Below are 21,430 nucleotides of genomic sequence, written 5' to 3'. Positions count from 1 at the left end.
ACACGCTCCGCTTTCTTCATTGGCCCTGTGAGTTCGAGGCTCGTGACGTCACGCGCGTGCGACTCGCGTGTAAAAGGGTGGCGTGTCCCGCCGAGAAGCTGGAGACAAGATGGCGGCGTCTGTGGGGTCGGGATGTTTGAGGTTGCTGCGCGGGGTCGCGCCGTGGCGGAGCAGGTACAGCTGCTTGGGGACCTGCGGGGGGGTGGCCCGGGCCAAACTGGGGTCTGGAGAGAGGAATCGTTTCTCTGTCGCGGGATCGCCCTGAGGAGAGCTCGAGTGGAGACGTAGGCACTCACCTTAACCTGGAGCTCGCGAGCAGGTGCGACTGCCGCCGCGTAGGGTGGTCCGCGTCTGGCCTAAGCGCTCTCTCCTTGCCCTTTTCACAAGGGACAAAAAGCAAAGATATAAACAAAAAGACCCAACCAGTGAAATAGGCTGTGTGCCCACCACTTATAGCCGAGGCAGGGCTGGACGCCTCTTTCTCAGGGATTCGTGTTGCTGGGAGGGGCGGCGTGATGTGGGAAGAGCACTGGACTGGGAGTCGGGCGGCTTTCACTTCGGATTCTTGGTCTTTGAAGCGAGAGGGTTGGACTCGGTTATCTCAGAATCGTCCATGATGGATATGGGGTCTTAGTTACCCTGGTGACTCCCAACTCTTAGGTTGTTAGAGGGGTCATCTAAATCAAGCTCTTTCTTTTTGGAGTTAGCAAAATTGAGGCCATGAGAGAGGGAGGGACTTGCTCAGTTTCACCCAGCCAGCTAGTAGCAGAGCCGGGACCCATACCCGGGTACCTCTCTCTCTCTCAGGCAAGGACCTTTCCCTCAGGCTGCCCACCGTGAGGACATTCATTATTCGAAATAGCTTATGTAAGAACCAGCTTGGGAACATTTGGACTCTCAGAAAATGGATTAAAATGTTGGTAGCTATGACTCAGAGTCTGCTGCTCCGTGTCATTTCAAAGAGCTAAGGTTTGAGAGACACACGGTACTTTTGTGTTTCAGGCAACCTTCATTTTGTCAGCGTTGACCAAAGCTTGCGCTGTAATTTTGGGAAGTAAGGACACTGGTTTCGGACTGAAAGGGAGCAGAAACTGTCATTGCCCTGAACACGAAAGCTTCACTCTATCATTAACTACTCAGAAATGGTGTAACTTTCTCAGGAGGAGGCTCTGCAATGTGATGGTAACTGTTAGGATTTGGACAGAAGGGTCTCTGTGGTTTTAATGTTGTTACCAGGTGTGCTGTTTATGAGTCAGTCGTGAAATCATCTAAAATGTGTCATAAGTTGGAAAGACTAAAAAATGACCCTCCTAAAATTTTTTCTTTTTTTTTTTTTTTGTTTAACGATGGTGAGGAGGATGTACTTCACTCATTATCATTTAAAAAGGGAAAGGGAAAAAAAGTCATAACTTTAGTACCAGTGTAGGTAGATAAGACTGGATTTAGGTGCAATTTAAAGAAGGTGAGGATTTGGGTACAGTAAGAACTCAATTTTCAAAGGTATTACATATCCAGATGGGAACTATATTTAGATGCAAAAAAAAGCCAAAAGAGAACATTTCCATGATTTTTAAGTAAAGCAGTGTCTGTGAGACATATGTTTGAAAACCTCATATTGCAGGGAAGTTTTTCAGTACCTGGGTGATAGGTGAAAGGTGAGAGAACAAAAAAGAAAGCAATTATGGGTGATAATTTAGGGCCATGTTTCCCAAATTTGTTTGATGAAAAAATGGGGTGGGTGTTTATTAGAAAAAGAGATTCCCAGGTACATCCCCCAATACTGCCAAATTCAGGTTCAGTAGATGTAGGTTGGGGCTCTGGCAGCTGTGTTCTTTACACATGTCCTGGATGATTCTTAGGTTCAGGCAAGTATGGACATAGTGCCCAAGGAGTGGTTGCTTGTGCAAGACTTTCCTTCAGGAATACTTATGACATTCCTACCACTGCCAACTGCGGTGCCAGGGATCGGGAGGGGGAGGGAGAGCAGGGGAAGAGAGAGGAATTAAAAGATATAGGCCTCGTGTTTAAAGAACTTTACAGTTTAGTAGAAGAGCAAGGGAACATTACTAAATAATATGAGATAGAACGTGGAATGAGGCCTTCAAGAGGCCTGCCAGTTCATTTTCAGAACTTTCACAGCTCTAAAAAGCAGGAGAGACATAAGGACTATAATTAGTGTTACCACCATGGGTGATGTTAAAAATAATTTAAAACTATGACAGTGTGGACACAAACCATTCAGAGTGGTCACAGACAGTTAATATGGCCATCCCAGTGTGTGCCAGCTGAATGTCAACTCTGTTACTTTTAATAATAGTAATATGTAACTAGGTGCCAGGGCCTGGGCTTAAGGTTTTATGTGATTGTCTCATTTATTCCTAATGAGGTAGGTCCTGTTTTTACAGGTGGAGAAACTGAGGCTTAGGATTAGTTAAGAAATGCCTTAAGGTTACAGAGCTAATTAATAAGTGGCAGGATGGAGATCTGAGCCACACAATCAGACTTGAGTGCTTAATCCTGGGCTTTAATTGCCCACTTGCAGGAGGCCCACGTGAGTTCACCATGTAGAAGGTACATGTGATTGAACCTAGCCAGCCGTTCATTTCTCTGAAGCTTAATCTCACTGTTGAGATTGAAGTCCAGGGGGAAGACAGACAAACCCCTGCATTTGAGGGGTACAGACAGTAAACAAATGAGTGAATGTATATAAAATCTGTTCATTTCAGGTAGTGAGAAGTGTTACGAAGAAAAATAAAGGCAGGTAATTAAGGGGTTAAAGAACGCTCCAGGGAGGAATCAGGCTCCCTGACTTCAGACTATATTACAAAGCTACAGTAATCAAGACAGTTTGGTACTGGCACAAAAACAGAAATATAGATCAATGGAACAGGATAGAAAGCCCAGAGATAAGCCCACGCACATATGGTCACCTTATCTTTGATAAAGGAGGCAAGCATATACAGTGGAGAAAAGACAGCCTCTTCAATAAGTGGTGCTGGGAAAATTGGACAGGTACATGTAAAAGTATGAAATTAGAACACTCCCTAACACCATACACAAAAATAAACTCAAAATGGATTAAAGACCTAAGTGTAAGGCCAGACACTATCAAACTCTTAGAGGAAAACATAGGCAGAACACTGTATGACATAAGTCACAGCAAGATCCTTTTTGACCCAGGTCCTAGAGAAATGGAAATAAAAACACAAATAAACAAATGGGACCTAATGAAACTTAAAAGCTTTTGCACAGCAAAGGAAACCATAAACAAGACCAAAAGACAACCCTCAGAATGGGAGAAAATATTTGCAAATGAAGCAACGGACAAAGGATTAATCTCCAAGATTTACAAGCAGCTCATGCAGCTCAATAACAAAAAAACAAACAACCCAATCCAAAAATGGGCAGAAGACCTAAATAGACATTTCTCCAAAGAAGAGATACAGATTGCCAACAGACACATGAAAGAATGCTCAACATCATTAATCATTAGAGAAATGCAAATCAAAACTACAATGAGGTATCATCTCACACCGGTCAGAATGGCCATCATCAAAAAATCTAGAAACAATAAATGCTGGAGAGGGTGTGGAGAAAAGGGAACACTCTTGCACTGTTGGTGGGAATGTAAATTGATACAGCCACTATGGAGAACAGTATGGAGGTTCCTTAAAAAACTAAAAATAGAACTACCATATGACCCAGCAATCCCACTACTGGGCATATACCCTGAGAAAACCATAATTCAGAAAGAGTCATGTACCAAAATATTCATTGCAGCTCTGTTTACAATAGCCAGGACATGGAAGCAACCTAGGTGTCCATCATCGGATGAATGGATAAAGAAGATGTGGCACATATATACAATGGAATATTACTCAGCCATAAAAAGAAATGAAATGGAGGTGTTTGTAATGAGGTGGATGGAGTTAGAGTCTGTCATACAGAGTGAAGTAAGTCAGAAAGAGAAAAACAAATACAGTATGCTAACACATATATATGGAATCTAAGAAAAAAAAAAAAAAAAAAAAAAGAGGTCATGAAGAACCTAGTGGCAAGATGGGAATAAAGACACAGACCTACTAGAGAATGGACTTGAGGATATGGGGAGGGGGAGGGGTGAGATGTGACAGGGTGAGAGAGTGTCATGGACATATATACACTACCAAATGTAAAATAGATAACTAGTGGGAAGCAGCCGCATAGCACAGGGAGATCAGCTCGGTGCTTTGTGACCACCTAGAGGGGTGGGATAGGGAGGGTGGGAGGGAGGGAGATGCAAGGGGGAAGAGATATGGCAACATATGTATATGTGTAACTGATTCACTTTGTTGTAAAGCAGAAGCTAGCACACCATTGTAAAGCAATTATACTTCAATAAAGATGTTTAAAAAAAAAAAAAAAAAAAAAAAAAAGAACGCTCCAGAGGGACAACTTTTGGGCTTGTGGTAAGGAGAAACCAACCAGGAGAAAGCATTTGAGCAGAGAACTGAATGAGGAGGGACTGAGCCAGCTGGAGGGGTATGCCCAGCAGAGCAAACAGCAAATGCAGAGGCGTGAGTGTGCAAGGAATGGGGGCAGGTGAGTGAGGAGAAGGGAAGCAGCAGGAGGTCTGAGGGTTCAGCGAGGACCACTTACATAGGGTCTGGTCTTATTTTCTGTTTTGAAAAGGTCACTCTGGCTGTTCTGTGGTGAATGGGACACAGAAGCCAAGCAGGGGGAACAGGCTAGTGCAGTCCTTCAGTGATCTGGTGGCTCAGGCCAGAGTGAGAGTGGTGGCAGAGAAGTAGGCAGATAAGGGTATATTTTGAAGGTAGAGACTTCATGCCTTGTCAGTGGATTGAATGTGGATTGTGAGAAAGAAAGGACTTACAAAGGAGTCCCTAGGGTTTCGACTTGTGCAGCTGGGTGAATGGTGGTGCCTTTTTTCTGAGATGGTATATTAATTATAGCAGTGTTGCTGTGGTAACAGGTAAACTCCAGCATCTCAGTGATTTAAGACAGTAAAAGTTTTTGTCTCAATCATGTAAAGTCCCAGTGGGTGCTCCTGATCTGCAGGGCAGCAGTGATTTGAGGACCCATCTCCTGCCATCTTTAACACATGGCTTCCCAAAGTCTGCATGTTTGCATCAAACAGGCTGAAACGGGACAGCCTGGGAAGTCTGAACTGTTCTTACAGTGGTTAGAACTCAGTTATGTGGCCACACCCTATTGCACGGGAGGCTGGGAAATGTAGTCTGTTGGGTAGAGGAAGTGGATTTAATAACCATCTGGCTAGTCTCTGCCACAGATGGACAACTCTGGGGGTGGAGCAGGTTGAACGGGAGTGAGGGAGTATCAGGAATTCTGTTCTGGACAAACTCAGTTTGAGGTGATTCAGAGTGGGGATGTTGGGTAGCCAGGTGGAAATATGGTCCAGAGGTCTTTGAAGGAGCAGTGAGGGAGTCCTCAGTATCTGGCTATTTAAAGCTGCGGGACTGGGTGAACATGTCTGGGGGAGAGCACAGACAGAGAAGAGGTCTGAACTCTGGGCACGGCAGCTGTTTGAAGTTAGGGAGAGGCTGGAGAGGTAGGAAGATGAGGGTCCCAAAGGCTAAATGTGTTTCAAGAAGGAGAAAGTGAATGAAGTCAAAAGATACAACTTATAAAACACCTAAGTCCTGGGGATGTAATGTGCAGCATGGTGACTACAGTTAACAATACTGTATTGTATATTTAAAAGTTGCTAAGAGAGTAGATCTTTTTCATCACAAGAAAAAATTTTTTGTAAATATGTATGGTGAGGGACGTTAACTAGACTTATTGTGGTGATCCTTTCACAATGTATACAAATAGGGAATAATGTTGTACATCTGAAATTAATATAATGTTACATGTCAATTATACCTCAGTGGGGGGGGGGGAAGGAGGAAGGGCTCACCAGTGGCCGAAGCTGCTGAGAAGTCACATAACACGAGGTCCAAGAAATATGTGTTGGGGTTGACAACGTGGAAGTTGGTGACCTTGACAAGAGATGACGTGGTGGGAACAAAAGCCTGGTTGAGTGGGATGAAGAGAGAGGGGGAGGGGAGGAAGTGATGACAGGGAACATTGCTCTTTTAAAGAGCCTGCAGTGGGGTGGACAGTGTTTCTGTAAGATTGGAGAAAGTACAACATTTATATGAGGATAGGAATGATCCAGGAATGAAAGACAAGCTGATGCAACTGGGGCGTTTGCCAGGCACTTGTTCCAGGAGCTGGGGCTACAGCAGTGGACGAGAGACCAAGACTCTGTTCTCAGGAAGATCCGTATGCAAACCAGCCACCTGAGTGCCACGCATTGGGTTACAGTGGATAAATGATTATCTCCCACTTGTACCTCCCCCAGCCCACACCCCCCTCCCCACAAAAAAAAAGCCTTATTCAACAGTCTGCAAACATTCTTTCAGTTAGGGGGTTCAGCAGCAATTCTGGAACACACAATGTAGCAGTGTGCACAACACAACAATACAGCCTTTAGTCAGATTTTACACTTCTTGTTCTTATTCCATTTGGAAAGCAGGGTTTTAGGCGCTTAGCTTTTGCAGTGGGAGTGCCCAGTCTAAGAGATGAGCATTGTTCACTGCTGAAAGAACATTCAGGTACTGCAACACACCCTCCTTTGTGTTAATAACTGTCCATCCGTCTGGCCTCTGGGGGGGTGGTGATTGTCATGGTCCCAGGCTTGTTCTCCATACAGACCTTGCTTGCCTGTAGGAGAATCAGAGTCGTCATGTTAGCAGCATGCTGTGAGAGTGTTGTTAAGTCAAGGAAATTTCATGTGAAAAAACGAAGGTGTTTAAATCTGATAAAATCTACAGGATGTCTGTGTGAGACATAACTACTGACTATCCATGAATGTCAATATCATTGTATGAAAGTCATAAATGCAGTTCTCTTCTCCACAAAAATAGCAGTTTAGACATTTATAATAGAGTAAATTTCTGCTTCTCTCATAAAGGGCTTCAAGGAAAAAAAAGAAACACACGCTGACAAGGACATAGTTTCTTTACTTTAGATTTCAGGCCAATATTTGGGGGAACTGAAGTGCTATTTGAATTGAAGGTGGGGTGTTTGCTCTTTGATTAAGGAGAGAGCCAGTTCACTAAAAATTCATTCATGCTTTCCTTGCTGGCCAAGTCATTTATTGCCACTGGGGATATGTCCAGTTTCCCTGGGTGAAGAGGAAACAAAGAAGAGAAACAAAGAATCAGAAATAATATTTTCTTAGAGCTTGAAGCCATGAGAATAGTCACTTTTTTCTCAGAATGCCTGAAAACCCTATTCACTCTTTGAAAGTAGCTTTTGTGGCAAAGTAGCCACAAATATTAATTTAAAAATTCCAAACCAGTTGAGCCTTCCAGACTCAAAGTAGATTAGAATAGTTCAGCCTGGTTTGTGTCATTTTTTTTCCAGGGCAAACATTTAAAGTTTAAAATTTCAGGGAATTCACTGGTGGTCCAGTGGTTAGGACTCCACACTTCCCGCTGCAGGGGCCATGGGTTCAATCCTGCAAGCTGTGGCGTGGCCAAAAAAAAAAAAAAACAGTTTAAAAGTTCAACCACTTTATTAGGTTCTTTAATGACTAGGGGTTAGAGGCTACAAGGCTGTGTATAGCTCTTTGTGGTGAAGAAACGTATGGCTTTGTGTAAGTGCCGGGTTTACTTCTTATTATGCTCTTATACTTAATTAAGAAAAGAGCAACTTTGTGTGTGAAAAAATTTTAGACTTACAGAAAAGTTATAAAAATAGTACAGAGAGGGCTTCCCTGGTGGCGCAGTGGTTGAGAATCTGCCTGCCAATGCAGGGGACACGGGTTCGAGCCCTGGTCCGGGAAGATCCCACATGCCGCGGAGCAACTGGGCCCGTGAGCCACAACTACTGAGCCTGCGCGTCTGGAGCCTGTGCTCCGCAACAAGAGAGGCCGCGACAGTGAGAGGCCCGCGCACCGCGATGAAGAGTGGCCCCCGCTCGCCACAACTAAAGAAAGCCCTCGCACAGAAACGAAGACCCAACACAGCCAAAAATAAATAAATAAATAAATTTAAGAACAGTTTAAAAAAAAAAAAAATAGTACAGAGAATTCCCAAATACCCTGTCCTCTGATTCCCCAAATATCAACTATATTTGCTTTATCATTCTCTCTCCCTTCCTCTCCCTTTTTTTCTCTTTGTGAGTGTGTGTTTGTATATATTTTTTTCTGAAACACTTGATGCCCCTTTACCTTTAAATATTTGAGCCCTTTTTGTATAAGGACGTTTTCTTACAAAAACCACAGTACAATGGTCAAAGCCAGGAAATTATCACAGACACAATACTATTATTGAATCTATAGACTATATTCAAATTTTAGAAGTTGGGGACTTCCCTGGTGGCACAGTGGTTAAGAACCCGCCTGCCAATGCAGGGGACACGGGTTCAAGCCCTGGTCCGGGAAGATCCCACATGCCGTGGAGCAACTAAGCCCGTGCGCCACAACTACTGAGCCAGCGAGCCACAACTACTGAGCCCATGTGCCACAACTACTGAACCCGCGTGCCTAGAGCCCGTGTTCCACAACAAGAGAAGCCACTGCAATGAGAAGCCCGTGCACCGCAATGAAGAGTAGCCCCCGCTCGCCGCAACTAGAGAAAGCCAGAGTGCAGCAACAAAGACCCAACGCAGCCATAAATAAATAAATTAAAAAAAAAAAATTTAGAAGTTGATCCACTAATTTCTTTTCAATTAAAAAAATGTTTAATGCTTCATTTTTGCTTTTGTAGGCGCCATCACTGTGAAGACATTGCCCTGAGCCATTTCCTTCAGTCCTTAAGGAAGCTGCCTCTCAGAACCTTTTCCACAAGTAAGTAGCAGTTAGAGGCAATGCTGGCCTCTCTGCTTCAGTTTGTCAGTTAATTGGGATAAAGACAGCACGTATTTCATAGGGTTGTTGTTAGAATCAGATGGAATTGTGCCTGCAAAGTGCTTAGAGTACCTGGCATGTAGGTACCACTGAAGCATTAGCTGCTGTTATCTGATGGTTTTTACTGGCTGTGTAGTATTCCGTCGCATGACTGTACTGTTTGGTGTTGGACATTTAAGTTGCTCCTAGTCTTTTCCTATTACAGACAGTTCTGTACTAACATATTTTTGTGCATCCTCAGAATAAATTTGTAGACTTAGAATTGCTGGATCAAAAGGTTTATGTATTTTATAATTTGGTATTTAAGCCAAATTACTCTTCAGAGAAGGTTGTCCCAGTTTACACTCCTCTGAGCAGGATGTGCTCATGAGTACATCAGTTCCCCACACCCTCATCAGCACTGGATTATGAACTTTTTGGATCTTGTAAGCAGCTATTGGAACCTGTACAAAAATGTATATTGTCTTTATTAACTAAATATCCTTTTTATTGTATCATACTGGAAGCTATTTTTGACTGTCCAGTAATCATACCTTGGGAATAAAATGAGATGGTTAATGAGGATAAAAACAAAAGGCTTATTAAGGTAGTTAATAGGGGCACATCTGGGTGTTACTTATTTAATTAGGACTTGCAGGCTGGAACACATAGGAATCACTTGAAGGGTTCAGGGGGAGCCTCAGAAATCAAGCCAGAATCTTGGATCTGCAGAAAAGCTGTTCTTTTTTAAAGTGACAAATGCAGCAGAGAGGCGGTCAGGAGTGGAGGGCACTCTCTGCTTACTACTTGGAGGAGTAGTAAGCAGAGAGAGTGTGACCAGTTGGAGGAGTAGAGATGAGAGAGTGTGTAGTAAGAGAGAGAAGAAGAGAAGAGAGTAGTAAGCAGAGAGAGTGTGACCATTTGGAGGAGTAAAGTAAGCCTTTGGAATGCAAGAGAAAGACCTATAGTTGAAGAAAGGTCCAGTGTAGCAGAAGCATGTAGGAGAGTGTGACCAGTCAGCCTAGGGTGCTGATTCAGTGCAGGTAGGGAGTGTACAACAGTTCTCTCATCACCAAGTATTTCAGAAAGAGGAAAAAAAATATTTCTTGCTTTTTGACAAGATTTTCTGGTCAGAGGTAGAATATTTAGTTGTTCAGTAGTAAGGGTTCATTAGGAGTAATCAGAAAATGGAGGAGATTAATGACATCTATACTTGTTCACTAAAAAAATGAAACAGCAGGAAATTCCCTGATGGTCCAGTGGTCAGGACTCCACGCTCTCACTGCTGAGGACCCAGGTTGGGGAACTAAAATCCCACAAGCCTCTCGGCACAGCCAAAAAAGAAAGAAAGAAAAAGAAACAGCAACAACCAAAAGGTGGTGGAGGGACAGGGACAAATGGGCAGGACCATTTCCTTCCGTTTGAAGCCAAGGACAGGATGAAGGTTTTGTTCAGGCTACTGAGAAGTCAGCTCTTGAGATTTTGTTTTAACAATAACTTTATTGAGATATAATTTTCATACCATAAAATTCACCCTTTTAAGTATGCAATTCAGTGTTTTTTTTGTATACTTACAGAGTTGTACAACCATCAGCACTACCTAATTTTAGAATATTTTCATTCCCTCCTCGCCCCCCCCATAATAGTAGCACTTGATCCATTAAACTGTCACTCCCCATTTCTCCCTACCCCTAGTCCCTGGCACCCACTAACCTACTTTATGTCTCTCTAGTATGTTTCCTATACCAGACACTTCATATAAATGGAATCATACAATATGCAGCCTTTTGTGGCTGACTTCTTTTACATAATGTATTCAAGGTTCATGTTGTAGCATGTGTCAATACTTCATTCCTTTTTTATTATCAATATTCCATTGTATGGTTATACCACTTTTTTATTCATTTGTCAGTTGATGGACATTTGGATTATTTTCACTTTTTGGCTATTATGAATAATGCTGCTGTGGAGCATGCTTGACAAGTTTTTGTGTAGATGTATGTTTCACTTCCCTAAGAGCTGAATTGCTAGGTCATGTGGTAATTTTATGTTTAACATTTTGAAGAACTGAAGCCCCATTTTACAATCCCATCAGCAGTGTATGCGTGTTCCAGTTTCTCCACATCCTTACCAACACTTATCTGTCTTTTTGATTAAAACCATCCTAGTGGGTGTGAAGTTGTATCTCATCGTGGTTTTGAATTGCATTTGCCTGATTACTAATGATGTATTGGTTTGCTAGGGCTACTGGAACAGAGTACCACAAACTGAGTGGCTTAAACGGTAGAAATTTATTCTCTCACAGTTCTGGAGACTAGAGGTCCAGATCAAGGTGTCACAGGGCTGCTTCCTTCTGAGGGGTGTGAGGGAGAGCCTCTTGTCTAGCTTCTGATGGATTGCTGGCAATATTTGGCTTTTTTGGCTTGTATTATAGAAACATCACCCCAATCTCTGCTTTCGTCTTCAGATAGCATTCTCCCTGGGTGCATGTTTGTCTCCAAATTTTCTCTTTTTATTTTTTAATTTATTTTTTAAAAAATTTATTTATTTATTTATTTGTTTTCTGGCTGTGTCGGGTCTTAGTTGCAGCATGCAGGATCTTTCATTGCGGCGCATGGGCTCTTCGCTTTGTTGCTGTGCATGCACAGGCTTCTCTCTAGTTGTGGCGCGTGGGCTCAGTAGCTGTGGTGCATGGGCTTAGTTGCCCTGTGGCATGTGGGATCTTAGTTCCCCAACCAGGGATCGAACTGGTGTCCCCTGCATTGTAAGACAGATTCTTATCCACTGGGCTACCAGGGAAGTCCCAAAATTTTCTCTTTTTATAAGCACACTAGTCATATTGGATTAGGGCCCACTGTGCTGACCTTATTTTAACTTGATTACCTCTGTAGAGACCTTTTATCCAAGTAAGATCACATTCTGAGGTGCTAAGGGTTAGGACATCAGCATATGAATTTTAGGGGGACATAATTCAACCATAACAGATGTTGAGCATCTTTACATGTGCTTACTGGCCACTCATATATCTTCTTTGGAGAAATATCTATTCAAATTCTTAGTACGTTTTAAAATTGGGCTATTTATCTTTTATCGTTGAATTGTAAGAGCTTATGAGATTTTGCATTTGGGAGAATACTACTGTCCAGTCAGAACTGGGCCTGGATCGTAAAAGTAAAATCAGAGAGCCTGCGGGAGAAATGGTACCTGTCCCAGTCCTGGCCCTGTTGGTAGCCAGCGGGGCAACCTGGATTCGTTTCTTTTTTTTTTTTTTAATTATTTATTTATTATTATTTATTTATTATTTATTTTTGGCTGTGTTGGGTCTTCGTTTCTGTGCGAGGGCTTTCTCTAGTTGCGGCAAGCGGGGGCCACTCTTCATCACAATGCGCGAGCCTCTCACTATCGCGGCCTCTCTTGTTGAGGAGCACAGGCTCCAGACGCGCAGGCTCAGTAGTTGTGGCTCATGGGCCTAGCCACTCCGCGGCATGTGGGATCTTCCCAGACCAGGGCTCGAACCCGTGTCTCCTGCATTGGCAGGCAGACTCTCAACCACTGCGCCACTAGGGAAGCCTCCTGGATTCGTTTCTTGACCTCTTTGCAATTCAATGTTTTCATCTTAAATTCTGTAATTATGTTGGCAGTTGGGGTGCACTGTAGTGTCATAGGAAAGAAGCTTGTACCTTACTAGATAGAATTTGGAGGCAGCAGGGTCTTTGCAGTGACTCAGGGCTGCACCTCCCTATCAGATCCCTTCTGGGTCCAGTCAGCTTTGCTGAGGGCTTTTCCCAGCCCTCCTGTTGGTGCTGTGTTTGCGTGACTCATACCCGTCCCTTTTCCCAGGCTCAAAATTTTCCTGCTTTTTGTTACAGATGCCAGAAAAGTCCACACTGCCCCTGCCCGAACCTTGTCCCTGCTGCGCCCCCTGCTCTTTTTGGTCGCAACGGGTGGCGGGTACGCAGGTTATCGGCAGTATGAGAAGTACCAGGAGCGAGAATGGGAGAAGCTGGGCTTGGAGATCCCGCCCAAACTTGCTGGTCACTGGGAGGTAGGAACAGGATGGAACCACCTTGGGTTCTCATGGAGCACAACTGCCTGTCACTTTGTAAATTGCCCCAAAGTTAAACTGTTTGAAAAAGTGAAATGTGCTTTCTTGGAGTTCACATCTCCAGTGGTTTTGGGGCTGTTAGAGAAGTTATACCTTGGGCATCATGTCTGGCTTCCCTCTGTCTCCAGATCCACCCCTGGTCTCCCCAAGGCCTCCGAGTGGAAATTTCCTGCTGTTGAAATCTTCAGAGCCCGTGCCTTATGCTCAGGCTGGCGTCCTGACAGTTCACGCCTTCTCAAGTCTGAGGATGAGCTGGAAGGGTGGGACTTTTGTGATGTGGATAAGTTCTCACCAGAGACCAGACTGAAATCATCAAATTCCTTTATCGTTACTGCTCAAAATGCTCTCCCCGCAATTGGGCCATGCAGTTGGGGCGGGCTTCGGTGTCGTTGTGCCTTGTATGATACGTAATGAACCGTCTTACTCATCTGTGCTTCCCGAGGCCCAGGATATCTGACTCAGAGCAGACATTCAGTAAATACTGAAATTGAATATAAAGGTGTAAGTTTAAAAATTGCTTTCTTTTTACCCATAATTTAACAAGTGAAATATCTGAACTATCAATAGACCCTGATAGCCTGGGCAACAGAGGGGGTGAAAGCAGAGACGATGGTATTTGGGATGATGCATTTGGATTTCCCCATGAGCTGTGCCATATCAGTAATCCAGCTCAGCTGCACCCAGGGGCCAGGGTCCCAGTCCTGAAGGCAGGTTCTAACCATGCTCCTAGTAGCTGTGTGGACTTGGACATGTCACTTTCCAAGTTTTCTGTTTTTTGGTTGTGTATTACAGAGTCCTTTTACAGAATTGTATAGTATGTGAGTCATACTTTTTAAGTATGCTGAACACTGTTTCCCATAACATTGGTGGTTTCCTCCGTAAACATATCCTTCTCCTTCAAACTAGTAAAGTACTTGTTAAGACTGTGATCCATGACCCTACTCAAGTGTTAAACCCAAGCTGGCTTCCCTCTGACCCCAGACATCTGTCAGGCTGACCCACCTGGTGACATGCCCACCTGCTTTCAGGAAATTTCCACTCATTTCAAAGGTATCCCAAGAGAATCTACATTTGGACGAAATTTGCTACTTCCTCATTCATAAAAGACTAATGTCAGTAGTTTTTCATAGCATCCACTGTTTGTATAATTGGGATTACTGCCATATATGAGTCAATACCTGAGAAACGATTATTTGTAAAGAGGACAGGGTTGATTAGCTTCTAAGTTCTAGGCTCTGGACAGTGACAGGACACAGGAGCAGAGTGGCCTAGTACAGTGAGAGGTCTGAAGCCCCTGTGGGTAAAGAACTGGGCTTAAGTGAGGTCCTGTTCTTTCGGTGGAGTAAGATGGCTCCTGGGTTTGCAAGTTGGGCAACATTTCATTTATGAAGGGGAAATGGTCTGGGCTCAGAGTAGACGCTGTAAGATTTCAGGAGAGGCAGCAGGTTGGTGGGGGGGGTGGGGTGGGGGGCGATTCTTGAACGGGCAGATGGGGGCTGGATCTTAGTCTCACCCCTGGCTCCACCTAATCACTGACACCTCATATGAAAAATGAGAGAGTACCCCAGTCTGGCTGATCCTCAGAATTGTTTGGGGAGCTTTAATGATATGGATTCTTTGGTCTCAGCCCTAGAGATTTAGAAAGTTTGGGCAAGGCTCAAGATCTTTGTTTTTACAAGGCCCTGCAGGTGATTCTCATGACAAGTCAGATTTAGGAATCATGGGCAGATGAGCTGTAAGGGTCCCTTCAGGGCTCCATTAGTATGTGGCAGGTGAAAATTTCTGGTGGTGATTTTGCTGGAATATAATCCCTTCCTATCCCTGAAGTCAAGTCTGGCATGTCCAGAGCTGAGAAAGAAGACAGGTTGGAAATTACTGCTGAGATGGCCTCTGGGGTCAGTGGCACAGTTGAGGTGACTGGGTGATTTTTTCTTACCAAATAGTGTTTTCTGGGTTTCCAGGAGACAGACATGGGCAGTATAGCCATCCCCACACATGAAGCCTTCCTATTAGCCCCTCTTGGTCAGAGTGCCAGCAGGAAGCCTTTGTCTTTTCCTAGCTTGTGAATTTCTCTTGTTGCAGAGAACCCTCTGGTCTTCCCTCTGTATCAAAACTCTCAAGAGCATGGTTGTAGTACCTTATGTTGAACAGCACCTCGCAGTTTTTCTGAACCCTTTTAGTTACAACAGCTCACTGAGGTAGGAAGGGCAGGTGTTAGAGCCATTTTACAAATGGAAAGACTAGTTTGTGGCAGAACAGGTTCCAGAACAGAGGTCTGTCGATGCCAAATGCCGTACTCTTGGAACAATAAATACCATGTTGCTCACAGAAGGTGCTCTTAATATAGGAGCTCGACGGTGGCAATGAGAGATGGAGGGAGGGCTTGCTGTGTATTTGAGGTACCTCCATTCTCTGGGGCTGTGACTGTTTAAAATGGGAGGTGAATTTGAGTGGCTTGACTTGAACAGTTGTTGTCTGCGATAATGTGACGAGCATTCACATTAGCCCCCCCTCCCCACCCCGCCCCCAGCACAGCGCTCCTGAAGAATTCATGCTCACATCTTTCCTTCATGTAAATAGAATTTCCTCTTTTTGGTAACAGTTTAGAGGAAACCATAACTCCAAAATCTATGCCGCCTCACTCCCTGCAGGCTGTTCTCTGGGCTGGGGTGGGTGCAGCTCTCACGTAGGAGCAGTAAGGAGGGAGGGACAGGGTGTCAGGAGACTTGAGATCTGGGCACCAGCAGCTGCGAGGCCTTGGGTGAGTTGTGTCACCTTGGGGCTTCTGTTTTTACACATTTAAGAAAATGTTTCTAAGATTTTTGCCTGATCTAAGATTCATGTTGTTTTTTTTGAAGATTGGGAGCGTTTTTATTTATTTATTTTTTATTTATGGCTGTGTTGGGTCTTTGTTGCTGTGCATGGGCTTTTCTCTAGTTGCGGCGAGTGGGGTCTACTCTTCGTTGCGGTGTGAGGGCTTCTCATTGCGGTGGCTTCTCTTGTTGCAGAACACGGGCTCTAGGCATGCAGGCTTCAGTAATTGCAGCACGTGGGCTCAGTAGTTGTGGCGCACGGGCTTAGTTGCTTCGCGGCATGTGGGATCTTCCTGGACCAGGGCTCGAACCCGTGTCCCCTGCATTGGCAGGCGGATTCTTTTTTTTTTTTTTTTAAAGTAAATAGTTCTAATTTTTTTTTTAAATTTATTTATTTATTTATGGCTGTGTTGGGTCTTCGTTTCTGTGCAAGGGCTTTCTCCAGTTGTGGCAAGCGGGGGCCACTCCTCATCGCAGTGCGCGGGCCTCTCACTGTTGCAGCCTCTCTTGTTGCGGAGCACAGGCTCCAGACGCGCAGGCTCAGTAATTGTGGCTCACAGGCCCAGTAGCTCCGCGGCATGTGGGATCTTCCCGGACCAGGGCTCGAACCCATGTCCCCTGCATTGGCAGGCGGACTCTCAACCACTGCGCCACCAGGGAAGCCCCCTGGCAGGCGGAGTCTTAACCACTGTGCCACCAGGGAAGTCCCGATTCATGTTGTTTTTATGGTAGAAAAGAAGAAAAAAAAAAGTTCATGCAGGGACTTCCCTGGTGGCACAGTGGTTAAGAATCCGCCTGCCGGACTTCCCTGGTGGCGCAGTGGTTAAGAATCTGCCTGCCAATGCAGGAGACACGGGTTCGAGCCCTGGTCCGGGAAGATCCCACATGCTGCATAGCAACTAAGCCCGTGTACCACAACTACCAAGCCTGCGCTCTAGAGCCCGCGAGCCACAACTGAAGCCCACGCACCTAGAGCCCGTGCTCCGCAACAAGAGAAGCCACCGCAATGAGAAGCCTGCGCACCGCAATGAAGAGTAGCCCCCGCTCGCCGCAACTAGAGAAAGCCCGCGTGCAGCAATGAAGACCCAATGCAGCCAAAAGTAAATAAATAAATAAATATTAAAAAAAAAAAAAAAAAAGAATCCACCTGCCAGTGCAGGGGACACGGGTTCGAGCCCTGGTTCGGGAAGATCCCACATGCCGTGGAGCAACTAAGCCCGTGCGCCACAGCTACTGAGCCTGCTCTCTAGAGCCCGCAAGACACAGCTACTGAGCCCGCATGCCACAACTACTGAAGCCTGTGCGCCTAGAGCCCGTGCTTCGCAACAAGAGAAGCCACTGCAATGAGAAGCTCGTGCTCCGCAACAAGAGAAGCCACCTCAATGAGAAGCCCGCACACTGCAACGAAGAGTAGCCCCTGCTCGCCACAACTAGAGAAAGCCTGCGTGCAGCAGAGAAGACCCAATGTAGCAATCAATCAATCAATTTATAAAATTAAAAAAAAAAAAGAGTTCATGCAATCTGCTGAGTAGAAATGAAACCTATGTGTTTGCTGCTGTGGGATTAAGGGAATTCTGTAACTAGCAACAAAGTAACCTGTTAAAGAGAGTGGAGTCTCTGGAAGCTTTCAGAAGCATCCAGGTTCCAGTAGCTCCACTCTTTCTCTCTCTATATATGGCATCACTTTCCCCAATGTGGAAATAGCTTTGTCCTTTATCTACTTATAAAGATGTGTTCATCTACAAAAAATAAGAAAATGCTGCAAAATATGAAGACGAAAAGAGTTGATGACCCGTAATCCTACAACCCGCAGGAAACCAGTTAACATTTTGTTGAACATCGCCCTTCTAAGCTTTTGGCTCTGTTTAGGAGTATGTATTGTTAAATTAATTTTTATTTTTAATAAGATAGTTTAAAATTTTTAAATAAAATATGATCATGTGAAAATTCAAATAGTAAAGAAGGGATTACATAAAAATGAGCCTTCTACTCTCCACCCCGTCTGCTAATCCCATTCCTGCTCTCCAGAAGCAAGCAAGAATTTTTCATGTTTTTTAAAAAAATTCATTTGTTTATTTTATTTTTGGCTGCATTGGGTTTTCATTGCTGTGGGCAGGCTTCCTCTAGTTGCGGCGAGCGGGGGCTACTCTTCGTGTGGTGTGCAGGCTTCTCATTGTGGTGGTTTCTCTTGTTGCGGAGCACGGGCTCTAGGCATGTGGGCTTCAGTAGTTGCAGCACGCAGGCTCGGTAATTGTGGTTCATGGGCTCTAGAGCGCAGGCTCAATAGTTGTGGTGCACAGGCTTAGTTGCTCCGCAGCATGTGGGATCTTCCCAGACCAGGGCTCCAACGCGTGTCCCCTGCATTGGCAGGCGGATTCTTAACCACTGTGCCACCAGGGAAGCCCCAAGCAAGAATTTTTAACATTTCTTGTGTATCTTCCAGAAAGTCTCTCCATACTTACATATTTATTGAAAGTTGATTTAATTTTTTTCCAATTTCATTGAGAAACAATTGATATACATCACTGTATATATGTTTAAGGTGTACATCATGATAGCTTGATACATTGTGAAATGATTACCACAATAGGTTCAGCTAATATCCATCATCTCATATAGATACAATAAAAAGAAAATAAAGAAGAAAAGAAAAAAGAAAAAAAAAGTTTCTCCTTGTGATGAGAACTCTTAGGATTAACTCTCTTAATTTTCCTGTATGTTAATACAGCAGTGGTAACTATAGTCATCATGTTGTACATTACATCCCTAGTACTTATTTCTCTTATATCTGGAAGTTTGTACCTTTTGGCCACCTTCCTCTAATTCCCCGCTCCCCCTCCTCCTCAGTCTGATCTGTTTTTCTGAGTTTGGTGGGTTTTTTTGTTTTGTTTTTTTGTTTTTTGTAAGATTCCACATTTAAGTGAGATCGTATGGTATTTGTCTTTTTCTGTCTGAGTCATTCCACTTAGCATAATGCCTTCAAGGTCCATCCATGTTGTCGCAAATGGTAGAATTTCCTTATTTTTTATGGCTGAATAATACTCCATTGTAAATATATACACCATAACTTCTTTATTCATTCATCCCTTGATGGACACTTAAGTTGTTTCCATGTCTTGGCTACTGTAAATAATGCTGCTGTGGTGATTTAATTTCTTTTTTTTTTTGAAATAAATTTATTTATTTTTGGCTGCATTGGGTCTTCGTTGCTGAGCGCGGGCTTTCTCTAGTTGCAGAGAGCGGGGACTACTCTTCGTTGTGGTGTGCCGGCTTCTCATTGTGGTGACTTCTCTTGTTGCAGAGCAAAGGCTTTAGGCACGGGCTTCAGTAGTTGTGGCTCGCAGGGTCTAGAGCACAGACTCAGTAGTTGTGGCGCACAGGATTAGTTGCTCTGTGGCATGTGGGATCTTCCCTGACCAGGGCTCGAACTCATGTCCCCTGCATTGGCAGGTGGATTCTTAACCATTGTGCCACCAGGGAAGCCCTGATTCAATTTCTAAGTCGACTTTACTGAGGTATTGTTTACATGCAATAAAACCCTTTTTAAGCATATCATTCATTGGTTTTAATAAATATATAGACTTGTGTAATCACCACCACACTGGAGATAGAAAATATGTATCCCCTTGCAGTCAGTATCCACCCATGGTTCCAGGCAATCACTGATCTGCTTCTTATCACTATAGATGAGTTTTTTCTTTTAAGAAATTTTATTTAAATGGAATGTACTCTGTTCTATGTGGTTTATTTTACTGACCATAATGTTGAAATTCATTCCTCTTTATTGCTGAATAGTATTTCATTGGGTGGATATGCCACAGATTTTTTTTTTTAATTTTACTTATTTATTTTTGGCTGAGTTGGGTCTTCGTTGCTGTGCACGGGCTTTCTCTAGTTGCGGTGAGCGGGGGCTTCTCTTTGTTGTGGTGCGCGGGCTTCTCATTGCAGTGTTTTCTCTTCTTGCGGAGCACGGGTTCTAGGCACGTGGGCTTCAGTAGTTGTGGCACTTGGGCTCAGTAGTTGTGGCTCTCAGGCTCTAGAGCGCAGGCTCAGTAGTTGTGGCGCACAGGCTTAGTTGTTCTGCAGCATGTGGGATCTTCCCGGACCACGGCTCGAACCCGTGTCCCCTGCATTGGCAGGTGGATTCTAAACCACTGCGCCACCAGGGAAGCCCCACAGATGTTTTTTTTTTTAATTGCTATGATTTATACTGTTGTTTTTGTTTTTTTTTAATTTTATTTATTTATTTATTTTTGGCTGTGTTGGGTCTTCATTTCTGTGCGAGGGCTTCCTCTAGTTGCGGCAAGCGGGGGCCACTCTTCATCGTGGTGCGCAGGCCTCTCACTATCGCGGCCTCTCTTGTTGCGGAGCGCAGGCTCCAGACGCGCAGGCTCAGTAATTGTGGCTCACGGGCCCAGTTGCTCCGCGGCATGTGGGATCTTCCCAGACCAGGGCTCGAACCCGTGTCCCCTGCATTGGCAGGCAGATTCTCAACCACTGCGCCACCAGGGAAGCCCCCACAGATTATTTTTAACCCTTCATCTGTTGGTGGACATTTGGGTTGTTTGCATCTTTTGGCTATTATGTATAAAATCTATATGAATATTTGTGTTTAAGTCTTTGTGTAGACATTTGTTTTCATTTCTCTTGTGTAAATACCTAAAAGTACAATTACTATTCATAGGTAACTGTGTATTTATAAGAAACCACCAAACTGTTTTGAAAGTATTAATAGTTGTTTTACCATTTTGTATTCCCATTAGCAATATATGAAAATTTCTTTAATCTTATTAAATTCACTTATTCTAGTAGCTTTTTGTAGAAATTTTCATTGAGGACATTCTGTTTTTCATTTTGGATGTTTCAAGTGGTTCTTTTTTATGTCTTCCATTTTTCTCATTATGATCATATTTTCCCATAAATCTTTGAGCATATTGTGCTTGTTTATTTAGCTGTCTCAAAGTCCTTTTCTCCTTTTCATCATCTTCTGTCATTTTGGGGTCTATTTCTTTTTTTTTTTCAAAAAATAAATTTATTTATTTATTTTTGGCTGCATTGGGTCTTCGTTGCTGTGCGCGGGCTTTCTCTAGTTGCGGTGAGTGGGGGCTACTCTTCGTTGCGGTGTGTGGGCTTCTCATTGCGGTGGCTTCTCTTGTTGCGGAACACGGGCTCTAGGTGCACAGGCTTCAGTAGTTGTGGCGCACGGGCTCAGTAGTTGTGGTGCACGGGCTCAGTAGTTGCAGCTCGCGGGCTCTAGAGCACAGGCTCAGTAGTTGTGGCGCATGGGCTTAGTTGCTCCACGGCATGTGGGATCTTCCCGGAACAGCGATGGAACCCATGTTCCCTGCATTGTATTTTTGGCTGCGTTGGGTCTTCATTGCTGCACGCGGGCTTTCTCTAGTTGCGGCAGCGGGGGTACTCTTTTGTTGTGGTGCACAGGCTTCTTGTTGAGGTGGCTTCTCTTGTTGCAGAGCACGGGCTATAGGTGCACGGGCTTCAGTAGTTGTGGCACATGGGCTCAGCAGTTGTGGCTCATGAGCTCTAGAGCACAGGCTCAGTAGTTGTGGCATACGGTCTTAGTTGTTCTGCGGCATGTGGGATCTTCCCGGACCA

General features: G+C 44.2%; 1 protein-coding gene across 3 annotated transcripts in view; it reads left to right on the top strand.

Moving 5' to 3' along the window:
• Nucleotides 1-86: 86 nt before the first annotated feature.
• Nucleotides 87-21,430, top strand: part of PISD (phosphatidylserine decarboxylase) — a 40,784-nt gene continuing 19,440 nt past the window's right edge. The window contains exons 1-3 of one of the 3 annotated variants that reach the window (XM_061169626.1): nt 87-174; nt 8,781-8,860; nt 12,769-12,944. In XM_061169626.1, coding sequence (XP_061025609.1) covers nt 110-174; nt 8,781-8,860; nt 12,769-12,944 — 321 coding nt within the window. In that variant the 5' untranslated portion in view covers nt 87-109. Of the gene's footprint in view, nt 175-8,778; nt 8,861-12,768; nt 12,945-21,430 lie in introns of those variants that run through there. The other 2 variants (XM_061169625.1, XM_061169630.1) reach the window with 2 other exon arrangements.

Source organism: Eubalaena glacialis, chromosome 15 (assembly GCF_028564815.1).
Source record: "Eubalaena glacialis isolate mEubGla1 chromosome 15, mEubGla1.1.hap2.+ XY, whole genome shotgun sequence".
In the NCBI taxonomy this organism is placed as follows: Eukaryota; Metazoa; Chordata; class Mammalia; order Artiodactyla; family Balaenidae; genus Eubalaena; species Eubalaena glacialis.
This window is presented reverse-complemented; position numbering and strand designations above follow the sequence as displayed.